Here is a 13,302-nt window from a genome sequence, read left to right as displayed (position 1 = left end):
TTGGACTGTTGTATTGTATGTAACGTTTAATAGAAATAGAGCCATTTTGAAATATACTACTTCCCAGAAAAAAATTTATCCAACTTCTAATCAAACACGTGGTTTGGGAAAAGAGGCTAAAACAGGGAAAACTATTTCGTTTAGTTAAATTTTTATTAAACTTTCTGAAAAACAGTGATTTTCCCTTCTTCGTGTGTCAGAATAAAGATTAATGGATAAAGGCGAATTTACGCCCTCTGGTATGTGTGCGCTTTAGAGATTTACTCACAGGTTTGCATACAGCAATTTGTTTCCGTGTGGCATTGTTACAAAATTTATTAAGTGAAACTGTTGTTTGGCGAATTTTTAGTAGAAGGAGGAAGTGTGACTTACCATATAAGTTAAATTATTTTTGATTGAGAAAGCACTCGAGAGCTAGCTGCATAAAGGAATGGATGCTTTCATGAAGAACTTTCTAAAGGAAGATGGCTCGTATTTATGTTACATATCGTGAAGTCCAACCAACCATCTACAATTAGACTTGGCAGCATAGAGTTGCCGCCAGTCTGTTCGCCTGGATTCTAACGCGAGACGCACTACCAATACTCAGTGGTTTTAACCACTCGGGCATTGTGGTGGAGCATTTGAATTGCAGCATGCTAATAAGTGTAGTCTAGTTATCCGTGTTTGGTATTGCCCACACTGAACGCTATGGGTGAGAGTTTAAAATATCTTAGATTTATATAATGTATAAAATATATTTATATAGATATATAGAAATTGGAGATGTAGCTAATTGTGAAGAGGCAGAACTAGGCAGTAACTGGAGTTGTATCCCAGAAAATTAAAAATTTAAAATTCTGCTAAAATGTCAGTCAGGAAAACATCGAGGAATGGTTTGAAGTCGATTTAAAGTAGCCGGATTTTCAATACTTGCGTAATGTGGATATCATTTCAGTTGCTACAAGAACAAAAGAAGTAGACAGTGGTACTTGAAAATCCGAGCGAAGGAGATACTGGACGTTTACGGAGACAGATTGCATTGGACTTCGTTCAGCACTGTTGAAATTCTATTGGATTGCACCCACCACAGAGGATTTGAATACAGTGATACAATAGCACTTCGAAAAAATATGCATTGACTAGCGGGCAAGCCCGCTTATCATTGTTCGTTTTTAAAAGAATTCCCATGTTAAAATTCGCCTACATTCGAAAGTTGGACGGAACTACCAGTTTCCGGTGATTTAAACCGGTTTATTCCCGTATGCATCCATACAGTACTGCATACACCTTACAGATGCGGAAAATCACGTAAACACCCATTCAGCCAGCCCGTTACCCAGGATCGAAAGTTGGACCGAAATACCAGTGTTCATCGGTTTTGCGCGGGCAATCCCGCATAAAAGAAACTTCCCAGACTTCCCGCCGGCTGAGAATCTGGAGAACATAATTTATCGGAATGTGAATTCTTTCCAAACCCGCGTAATGAAATGAATTTGACCATTTATTTAATCAATGCATTCCTTGTCTTTCAAATCATACCAGTGTAATGCTTATAGCAAACTGAGCATTTTTAAAAATAATTTACATAGTTTTTAAATAATAATGCTAATATTTATACCATTCATGTAATAAATATTATATAATAATAGTAGTAATTCAATTGCTTTATGTTTTACATTTCGTTATTTTTGCAAAAAACATCTAATAATCGTGTTTTCTTCCCCTCTCTCAGAATAGTATTCAGTCCATAAGAAAAAATGTTTCTTAAATAATCTTTTAGCTTCTATTCCTAATGCAGATTATAGTTGGAATTAAAAGGAAACTTAGTTCAGTCAGTTAATAGAATTTTAAATTCAAAAGTATGTTTAATGGAAGGATGTACCGGACTGAAAATTTTTACAAGTTTTGGTAAAGGAAGCTCATCTAATAACGAATCTTCTATCAAGACCAAAACAACTAATATTTACTGGGCTCGGATAATTGCCATTTTTGAAAGTTGTTGCCATTACACTCATCATAAGCTTCTTCATTTATCTTTTATTCGTATCAGTCCAACAAATGAAGATGTCAAGAAACAGTATACATACCCTTAATTATTTTAATCATTAAAGGAGAAATTAATAATTTTGTTCCTCCCCATCCGAAAAATTCTCCATATTAGAAGAAACTAGAAATACTTTTTGGTTTGACTTGTAGGAAAGGATGCATGATACCATCTTAAATAAATTGGTGCGTGATGAATTTGCTCATCAATTTGAAGAATTGGCTTAGATATAAATTTAGAGATAAATTACCCATCAGTGTGAAAATATATTTATTCAAACTCGCTAATCTTTGCAGTGTTAAACTAGGCATAATAAGTTTCGTAATAAGGCATGCTTCGATCTCTTCTTTTGAAAATTTAACTATGTAATAAAGCTGTGGGACAGAATGTGCTATACAATATTTTATTTCATTAAAACCTGTTCATGACTCATTGTTTTCCATAAATTTTCATGCTGAACAACTTTAGAAAATAGTACCGTCTTATAGTTCTCGTACTTTAAATTGGTATGCGTTCATTATATGGAAGCAGGTAAGAGAGCATATCACTTATCGGATTTTAGTTGAACTAATGAATAAATACAGAAGATTATGTGTAACTAGTTTATAACATTATTATTTAGAGTATCGAAATCTTCAGCTACATAACATCATCATAATTGTTCTAATTATCTATTGTATATTACTTTTCTTTTCGTTATAATACACTTAAGAGTAAAGAAACATAGTTACAGGATATCTTAAGTTACAGTGAAAAATAATGGTAATGTATTTTCTCAGTATTTTCTACGTTCACATTACAATATTTTAAATAATTCGATGGGATCTAGATATTTATTGCATTGTAAGAAAGGAGATTGTTTGTTTCGCTTGTTTATCCAGTTTGTTTGTTTGTTTCGCTTGTTTATCCAGTTTCTTTCATTGGATAAGGCTCTAAATACTGAATATATTGATAAGAGATTTTTATTGGCTTCAGGAAAATCTTCACCTTAAAATAACCTTCTTCAGCAAACCTTTTTCATAAACACTTTTCAACATTTTCGTTACGTTATGATTATATCAACGATAAATTTATCTTTCATTTTGCGACAGTCCTTATCTCCACTATCACATCCTGAATGGGTTAACTGTGCATTAATCACTAATTCACAGTCCATATATTATCATCTATAATTAATACAGCATAACATCTCTTATTATATTGCATAATAAGTGATAGTATGAAGGTGGGATCGTTAGCGATGTGAACACTGTATATTAATAATGCTGCTGTCTGGAACAGTTAGTATTACAGTGTCTGGAAGTGTTACAGTATCACCTTATAATCTTTTAATTCTCTTTCAGTGCTTTTTTTACCTTGTATACAGGATGATTCAAAAGTACGAGACAAAAATGTAGTAGGAGACCGAAATAAACAGATTTTGTGATGGAATGCATGTCTGTGCGAAAATGACGCGTTGATGTGGTACAACGCATTAATCTTCGTTCACACAATGGTTTTAAAGTCATAACAGGTTTAAGCCCAGTTCCGTTGCTAAGCAACCAGACCTTGCTGCGTCACAAAATCTGGTTTAAGGATTTTGCCTAAAAGTTGTAATTTTCACCTTAGTGCCAAGTTGGTTGAGAACCAACAATCACGTCGAAGCAGACATCGGTCGATAGTTTCTCTGAGTCACCTACACCATTTATGCATATGTAACTTTCCCTTCCCTGATTGGCTATGGCTTGAACTCTGCTAAACTGGTGAGAATGGACTTAACGCATTTTATGACTTAAACCGCAAAGCTTTATGACAACAAAACCCTCGTTAGAACGAAGCTTTACATAAAACGTTTTGCTGGCATAAATCGCCATTCCTCATACGAATTTCGAGCTGTATGCATCATTGCACGAAAACTGAGCTTGTTGATATGAATTTTATCCATGGGGCTGCAGGCGGAAACCGAGCAGCTGCTCAAAAGAGACACTCGGGATTTGTTCTCTGTGGTGTTGTGAATAATCTCATTTGTCTGAGCCTTGGGCATCATAAAGGTGACACTAAGATTTTTGCAAGTTCTACCTCTATTTTGAGGGAGAGCACCCCGGAGGGGGTCTGAGGGTCTCCACCCTCTTCCCTTACCACCAAATCACACGAGAGGACTTTCGTCTCGCCGTATTATTTAGAGTGCCCCCTTGCCTCAAAGATACTATACCTTTACAAACATCCATGCCTTCTCCGGGATTGGAACCCGGGCCTTTCAGTACAGTAGTCTGAGTCACTTACCATTATCCCGTTTGCCGGCTTTTCGTTCTCTGTACTGCCTATATCTTCTTTCTCCTATATATCTTATCTGTCTCCACAGCTCCATAGATAAAATGCATGTCGGAAAGTTCTGCTTTCGTGTAACGATGCGTACCTCTCGAAATTCGAAACTAATTGAGCGCCTACTATGCCACCTCAGAGCTTCATTTGGACACACATATTCCATATCAAAATACTCTTATTTCGGTCTCCTTTACGTGTCATTACATTTCTGCCAGATATTTTTCAATCCTCTCTCATATTTATGTTAATAGTATAATTCTGTGTGTTTTGCATATGCTTTTCTGCATATCAAAAGTTTAAAGCAATCTTTCAATTTGCATGCTACATTTGCTAGTTTCATATCTCTGTGTCGTGTTTATTTAGTCTCTCGGCTATTTCAAACTTTTTCATTATTAGTCCAAAGGGACTTTGTCCCTGAAGGACGATTGTTTTCGTTTTGCGATTTTGCGTTGAAAACTTTAAAAGGAAACTTTTCAAATCGTTGCCACTAAATACTATCGTCCTATATTATATTCGAAGAAATTAAATAATGAAGAATCTGCATAAATGTATGTATGTTTCTGGCATTGTGATAAAACAACGGTACATAGAGCCATCCAATTTTGAATGACGTAATCCTACTGCGAATAATGGTTTAAGTGCAAAGAACATGATATTTAATAAATAAAGGTAACACACAAAACGTTAAAAAAACTACCCTTTGGATGTAATTTAAAATCTGAAACCTTTCAGACTTTTAAAGTTTTTATTATTATTATTATTTATAGTATTGAAATATAAATTAATAATGACAAACAAGATAACAAATCCAAGAAGATAAATGAACCAATAAAAAATATACAAATCAAATAATAAATGAGCCAATAGGAAAAATAAGCAAACCAAACCAAATAGCTTTATAGCTCAAACTTTTAAGTGTTTAGTGACTAATATTTATTTATTAATTTTTGTATTATTAAAGCTGGCTTGATTTTGAATTTTTCTTTTTATCACACTACAAAAATGTTTCACCAAAATTCTGAACCCTTTGCATTGGAGGACCTTTTTCGCTCGGGCGAACCAGCAACTCGAGACGATTTTCCGCATTTGCCTAACCTAAACGATTTTACTGAAATCCAATGGTTCTTTTATGTCTGAAGATGGTTGCGAATCTGCAGCTTTTTCGTCGGATACAAACGGCATTCTTTACGGTATTTCTTCGGATTTTGAGCAAGTTATCCATTCTGAATTCTTTGTCTCTTTTGCGGAATCACTGCTGTTTTCGTATTCACTGTCTATTGCGTTGATTTTTCGCCTTCTTTCATCGCTATTTTCATCACTGATTTCTTCCTTTCTATTGTCAAGTTGTCTATGCATAGATGTAATTTCTTTCTTCATCAACGAAAAATCTCATGTTCACTTGGACTGATTCCGTGCTTATTGTGCTACGCAACTTTGAAAATAATATTCCTATTTGCCACAGCTGTCGAAGACGAATATATATAGTAATAAATCTAAAAAATGTATTTACGGTTAAAGATCGGCAGTTGTTTTATACGCTTGTATTGTTGAATACACTCATGAAGGAATATTGCCCAAATCAAACCTGAATAAAAATTATCACCGCTCAAATTATCCCGTCAAACAAACAGTTGATCGAGAGTCACCTCTCTAGTTACCGCATCAAATCAAGTGTCGACCGAGAGTCGACTCTCGAGTCTGAAGAGTTAATACCTAGATTGTTAAGTCATATAGTATTTCGAACTTTTTCCTTAGAAAATATGAGTATTAATAATCCTAAAATTATCGTAGGTGGAAGGAAGAATCGTGTGTGTCTCATTTTATATCAGATATTAGAATTGGTTAAGCTTAAGAAGAAATACATGTTGAACATCTATTGAAGCCGAACATTGGGCCTTTTGTATTAAAGAGATAGGTGAGTTTCGAAAGCAAAGAATAAGTTATTGAAGAAATTAAAACTGTTTTATTAGCGAAGGTGCAAATAATAAAGAAGGAGAAGTGTCTTTAAAGTCTGCAGTCTGGTAAGTATATCTATAGTCTACAAGGCTAGGGATCAAACTGTACAGTGTATAGTTGGGAAACTACGAGTAGTATACTCATGTGATTCGTGTAATTGTCATATTCATTGGTAGCCGGGAACTAAGCCTGCGTCAAAAGTATCCGTATATTCCTATAGCTGCATAAGCATAAATTTTGAAGTGATAGTGTTATTAGAGATTTTCAAAAAATGTGTGTTAGCCCACCAGCGGCCGGGCGGTAAAGACGCTGAACACTGGTAGTTCGGTCCGAGGTTCGAATCCCGCGAACGGGATAGCTGCATGGGCGTTTTCGTGGTTTTCCCCATGTGTAACGTGTATACAAGCCAGTTTCCCTTAGAAAGTCCTCCACGAAGGCATCCCTCCCTTTAGGCAGATAGCCCTCGTGTGCTTTGCCGTAATTGAATAATCCAATCCAAAATCCAAAAAATGTGTGTTATTATGTTTCAACTTGCAACAAGCTAGTGAAGTACTTAAATTGTCCGATTGGGAATTTCGTTTCAACTGCAGGTGAATTTTATGAGAACATTATTTCTCGTATTTATATTTTAATTTCGTTTTTATAAAATAATGCCTTATCATTTTAGGCAGCAGTAATTATAAATTTGCTTTTCTTCTGCTCATTTCAAAACATTTTAAATTTGTATTCCTTTTCAGGAAAGATTATCGTGAGAAATAAATTAGGAATATCTCTCTTTAGGTTCCGAGCGTGGTAACAAATAGTTGTTATGCACTCCTATAAGAGGTTTTTCATTTGGTGCAGCTGTGCTTGTAAACTGACTGCTTTTTCGGTTATGAAAAAAAAGATTAAAATTTGGAAGCGCTCGACTGTGAAGACGAACGCGTGCTCTCAGAGTGCAAAAGTATTTCCTTCTTACTGAAGCAGACAAGGTCAGACGCCGACGCAAATTCCATTTCTTGACTTCACTTCTTTCTTTTTTGAACTGACTGTTTTATTGCCCGCAATCTTACCCCCATCGTTCAGTTTTATCATTCTACTGAAAGAACACACCCATGATATTGTTGAAAGTCTTGTGTTATGATAGGGAGGCATATGAAATTAAGAGAATTAAACGTTGTCTAAAATGATAAGGTATAGCTGAGGATGTTTTGTTAGCTAATCTAAATGTATCTTTATCAGAGGTTACGTACTCTATCTCGTTAGTTTCATCCTGTAATGTTGTTTTTAGGTTGCATTTTAATCTTTCTTGTGTTATTTTAAATTATTTTAAGACTGAAAAAAATTTTGGAACTTTATAAAAACAGTTTTTGCATTCCATATCATTTTTTATGAAAAAGAAAATTAATGTTTTTTAAAACCTCTAGAGAATTTTAAAAAAAGGTAATAGTTTTATATGTAAATAAATGCAAACATGTTTGTGAACATTAGTAGCTTATCCCGGGGTCCATTCTGTGTTACTGAACGGGCTGATTGGATAAGGTTTCCTTCGGGTGTAACGATGATAATAACTGGTTTCTTTCGAAAAAATTTTCCATAAAGACAACTTTCATCACGGATACCCAGAAGTGGCCGAGTGGTAACTCTGGTAATTCGATCCATGACCCCGGCGAATAGAAGTTTTCGTTGTTTTTCTGACGGGCAGCATGAATGTGATGCCTTTTTTCTTATGAAGTCCTCCACGAAATTATCATTTCCCTTAAGCAAGTAGCCCTTGGTTTGCTGTTCTTTAATTAATAAACATAATTTAATCAAAAGCTGATAGCCCCGTCATTCTGCTGCATAAATAACCAGACGATTGGTTTGTGTTTGGACTTTTAAAATGATTAAAATTGAAGACATCGTTGTAGACAATGCGAAATTTGAATACCATTGCCCTTATGAGTTCTGAACATGCACTTTTAACATTAATATTTTGTGCGAAGTTTAATTAATTCTGAGGTACTATTACTATTAAATAAATCTACGAATTTCATACATTTCCCCTATCATTGTTAAATTGTTTTTCGTATCTAAATGAGTTTAATCCTGCATTTATTCAAATATATATAATGCAGAGTACTCGTATTCCAAAATCCAAGTTGTACCTAAGAAATGCCAAAGAGAAACATGCTTATATCAAATATAAAATTCAGGAGATATCAGTTTTAAATTTACATAGGTTTTATCGAAAAATCGCCGTGATGTCATACGAGACAGGCCGTCGCGTGTCTTTTTCAAGGAGTAAATTTAAGGTATTCCAGTCAGGTCCGTGTCCAGTGAATGCTTGCAAGCCATCTGAAATGCGGAAATAATAATTTGTTATAGCAACGTAAAGTTTCATTCGTTATCTGTCGGTACCCACTAACAGTGTCAAACAGTGCTATTAATCGTGCCGAACTATCCTTTCCTAAATTCGATCCATTTTAAAATTTAAAGTATGTTTCAAAGCAAGGGGCATTGCGTAAATGCGGGGAGGGGACTCAAATGTAACAATAGGTTTTTCAAATGAAAATGATGATGCACTGTAATGGTTTTCACAATGCTACTAGTATTTAGTGCTCTAGATGTCTAAATAACTGTTTTAATTTTTGTTTATTTGATCTAATGACGGGCACTTGCTTATTCAGTATTGACCACTCCTAAGGCCAGAATTGGTAGCTATTTTATTGTGGAGGCACCAAATAATCAACCACCGTTGCCTGCTTTGAAGGGACGGACAGTTACACCCATGCCTTCTCCGGGATTCGAACCTGATCCCTTCGGTACCGTAGTAGGCTCCCCCGACCACTGTAATGTCTGGGCGGCTTTAGGCTGCTTTAGAATCTAAAAATACAGTACTTGATTAATTGGTGGGCGGCTTTAGGCTGCTTTAGAATCTAAAAATACAGTACTTGATTAATTGGTTGCCAGTTAATTGTATTATTATGTCATGCATGGCAGATCCGCACATAGCCAGATGGATCAATCCGCGAGTTGCCGTTAAATACGCCTTGAGTTCTATTCTTAGCAATTAAGTAGTTGGTTATGTGACTTTTCCCATGCGAAAACTGATTAAGAGGCCACTTCGTTGCCAGGAGGGTCTGAGTGTACCCCCAATGTATTACCTTTAGGAAGTCATCAATGAAAGTATTCCTTCTTTTAGACATGCAGCGTTAATTTTTTTTTCATAATTAAATAATTCCTTCCGATCGAATCATGGTTTGGTTTGCTTGGTTGTGGCAAAAGAACACTAGGTCTATCTGCGAAGGGAGGAATGCTTTCGTGAAGCACATTCTGAGGAAATTTGCCTCTTATCCTTGTTACACGAGGCGAGAACCACGAAAACGCCATACAACCTGTTCCAGTACTCGAACCCAGTTCGAACTACCAGTGTTCAGTAGCTTGATGGTAGTAGAACTAGATGTTCAGTAGAACTAGTGGGCCCAATTAGTCATTATTATTATATTAGTTGTAGAGTGTAAGAACAACTGAATTCGTTTTAAATGCGCAGTGTATACCTATAAAGATTTTTTAATTGTTTTAAGTAATGAGCGGAAAGTATGAAATTTTCCATATAATCATTATGTAAAACAAAATTTAATGTTGTTTCACGTAATTGTTTTAAAGTCTGCTCTTCCTTTTCTTGCGTCAGATGCTGGGTTTTGAAATTTATGAGACTAGCTGCTATAAATGGCATTTAAGGGTTTTTTTCTTAAAAAAAGATCATTGGATTAAAAAAAAAAAAAAAAAAAAAAATTTAAAGTTACCATATCTTTCAGTGTAGAGATGACGCTAATAAGTTTATAAGGTATTTCTCTCGCCTTCGTGGTGTGGTGGTCTGCACGCTGGGCGCGTATTCCAGAGGTCTGTGATTCGATTCTCGGCGTAGGCGTTGCATGTTTTTCAATATCTCTTGCTTCCTGAAAATCCTAATGTCTCTACAAGTTTGTAAATGATATTTACGATTAAAATCGCGTAAAGAATATCTAAAAATCAAGAGTTTTACCAGCCGTAAATGCGCAAGTTGCAGAATTCAGTGTATTAAATCTTCAATTACCTGTTAGGTAGAAGCTGAACAAATGCGTATCTCGCTTTCAGTTATGTACAGAATTATAAATAATTTCAGATTTTGTAAACTAATCGCTGTATAGATGTGTGTGTGTGTGTATAGATCACGCCAATTTGTATTTTAGAGTATGTTTATTTTTTTAGTACATATTAACATCAAATCAGTAAGGTAATTTAAAATTTTACTCAGCAATGAAATTTTTGGATAATATTGTTTATTATCTTACTGATTTGTATATATTTATTTATGTGTTTCAGGGCATCCGGGAGTGCGGATGGTGCAGAATAACAGTACAGGACCTTTGCCCGTGCAGCTGCAGGTACCGCCGGGTCATTTAGTGCAACAGGTTGTGGATGAAAATGGAACGGTGCGCCATTTCTTGTTTTCACCGCCGATGGCTCTGCCGGTAGGACCTCACTATGTAAGTAATTCTCTCTGTGTGTTTTTAAATATTTAAAAAGTGCTCTTGTTTAGCTCTTGATTCCCCTTTTACCAATTCTGAATTTTAAATAAGTTATTGTATTCTAACCACGATTGTGTCTGTTAACGATATTCTTGCAATTTTGCGGATAAAATTACCGAATCAGGGCAAGACAAACTAGTAGATAATTATGGTACCAAGGGTTTTGGCCAAATATCTACATATTTCTCGTATAAAATTACAGAGAATGGGCAGTAGGTTGATGCGATCATTTAAATTACAGTAAGATAATTAAGATAGGAATATTTTGATTGTACGCCTATTTGATTGTAAACCATTGGCCAAAGTTCCACGTTCCTCCAATTTGGAAGGGAGCTATGTACGCCTGACAGCATCACACGTAATCGTAGGAATGTAATCTCCAATAATAATTTTGTAGTAGAAAACATGGTACTTACGTATTATCGCAACCAGGCCAAAATTCGCAAAAATTGCCAAATTTGGCGACCCTACTTATGGTAACCCTACGTGTTATACGTAGTTTTGTAAAAAGAGCATGTGGAGATTCACAAAATTTTCCTGCATTTTCGTGCAAATTTTTGTAATTTATGAGAAAATAGCAGTGTACATGGATAAAGTCAAGAGTTTGCGCAATGCCATTTTTGTGCAATTCTGGGATTTTTTTTAAGTAAAAATAAGTCGACGTGTACATGGTTATGGCGAATACGGTTTTCAATCAGTGCTAAAAGCAGTAGCCAAAAGATTTCCGCCGAAAAAATAATTCTGCAACTTATTCAAATTCGAAACCGGAAGGGTTTAATTGCTATTTTATATTTTAAAATAAAATAATATAGAAAACTGTATTAAAAATTATCTGTAATTAATAAATGTACATTTTCTTTCTATTCATACTTTTTTACTGAAACTTACAAATAGCGCCAACCTGGTTGCGATAATACGTAAGTACCGAAATTACTGTATGTTTGGTGCAGTTTATCACCACACTCAGCCAAGAACTAGTTGAAACTAGAACTAGTTTTCGACAAACAAAATTGTCGAAAGCATTATGCTGATAAAAGTCAGAGACGACTTCGACACCAGTCTAAAACTGGAGACCGAGTTTGGATTTTCAAGCACCCAGTGTAAATCCGCTGAACAGAGAGCATCTAAGTTTATGCCAGGCCGTGACGGCTGCTAGTTTATTATAATTGAAAGTTCACAGACTACCTATGAATGGTTTCGAACTTCAAGTGGACCTCCATTAGGCGTGTATCATTCCTTGGCCTTTAGACCTTGTTCTGCTGGTTCCTCGTCGGAAAGAGGGGTAGATTATAGCAAACCAGAAAAAATTTAACTTTCTACTTTCATTCTGAGGTTGAAGTCGCCGAAGACACTTTACTCTTTCTCCTCCTTAACGCTTGACCTTTGCCGCCGTTGGCAGGGAGAAACAAAGTACGCGATTTCGCGGTTGACATATGGAAGCACCATGCCTTAAGAATATGTAATCCACCCCGAGTTGTAATCTGCGTATTTGTAACCCTTTAAAGATTACTTGTCGAGTCTTTATTATGAAGGAAGGAAACTTAGTTCCTGTTAGAACGGAAAGAAATGAATTTTAGTACATAGGTCGGTCGAAAAGTAAGAGGCAGTCTAATATAGTAGCTCAGTACTAGTAAACATTAGAGAAATGAAATTTTGTAAATAGAATCATTGCTCCTTTGGAACTGTCACTCAATATATGATCTATTTGCTTTACTTCATTGCAGCCATCTTTGTACCCATTGCAGGAATGCAAGTCCATTCTATCGACTGCCTTTTTATCCCAGAATCGAAATGAACAGCAAGGTTTCATCACACGTGGTGATTTCAGTAAGACATTTTGGGCATTCCCAAAAGAAACTATGCAGAAGATCGTCATACACTTCCTGATCAACAGTGTGAAACTCAGCAAAATTTTTCTGTATTTCTGTCCTTAGATGAGAGTTAACAGGGGTACTTTTACCATACTTGTGTGCTGCATGATCTGTTTCGTTGTGATCCGTCTGTCATTTTAGATAAATTAATGGCTGGTCATTTTGTTGCAGTCACCCCGATTTGAAGCCTTCGATACACATTACTTCGATTCATTGCATTGTCTCATTAGACTGGCAACAGCTTACCGTGAATCGAATCCCCGGACTTACAGAGGAATTTGATAATTGCATGTTGGGCTAATAGGATCTCATGGGATCGTCCATGATAGCTTTCTTGCTGCAGTAAGAAATAAAAATTGGATAGAGGTTAGGTGGTAAAGGACAAATGCTTCTATCTACATAATTTCATTTCTCTAGTACTTACCGTGGATTGTGCATTACTTTTTCACAGACTTACTATGTTAAGAGTTCTGTAGTTATAGAGATACAAACTTGATTCCAAAACTGAATTTACCCTCTTTGGTATATCAGAATTTATAAATTTATAGCTTTTAATTGTACGAATAACAACTTATTTGAATTATTTAAGTCAGTTCGGGACATCTTTTAAATA

The 13,302-nt window shown here is 35.5% G+C and overlaps 1 protein-coding gene across 1 annotated transcript in view; it reads left to right on the top strand.

Moving 5' to 3' along the window:
- LOC118180982 (fibronectin type-III domain-containing protein 3A-like) overlaps positions 1-13,302 on the top strand; it is a 254,400-nt gene that overhangs the window by 92,155 nt on the left and 148,943 nt on the right. The window contains exon 3 of the mRNA XM_035350064.2: positions 10,613-10,776. Coding sequence (XP_035205955.1) covers positions 10,613-10,776 — 164 coding nt within the window. The remainder of the gene's footprint in view (positions 1-10,612; positions 10,777-13,302) is intronic.

The sequence above is a fragment of the Stegodyphus dumicola genome, chromosome 6, assembly GCF_044657685.1.
Source record: "Stegodyphus dumicola isolate Sdum_Otavi_A_Nest chromosome 6, ASM4465768v1".
Classification (NCBI taxonomy): Eukaryota; Metazoa; Arthropoda; class Arachnida; order Araneae; family Eresidae; genus Stegodyphus; species Stegodyphus dumicola.
This window is presented reverse-complemented; position numbering and strand designations above follow the sequence as displayed.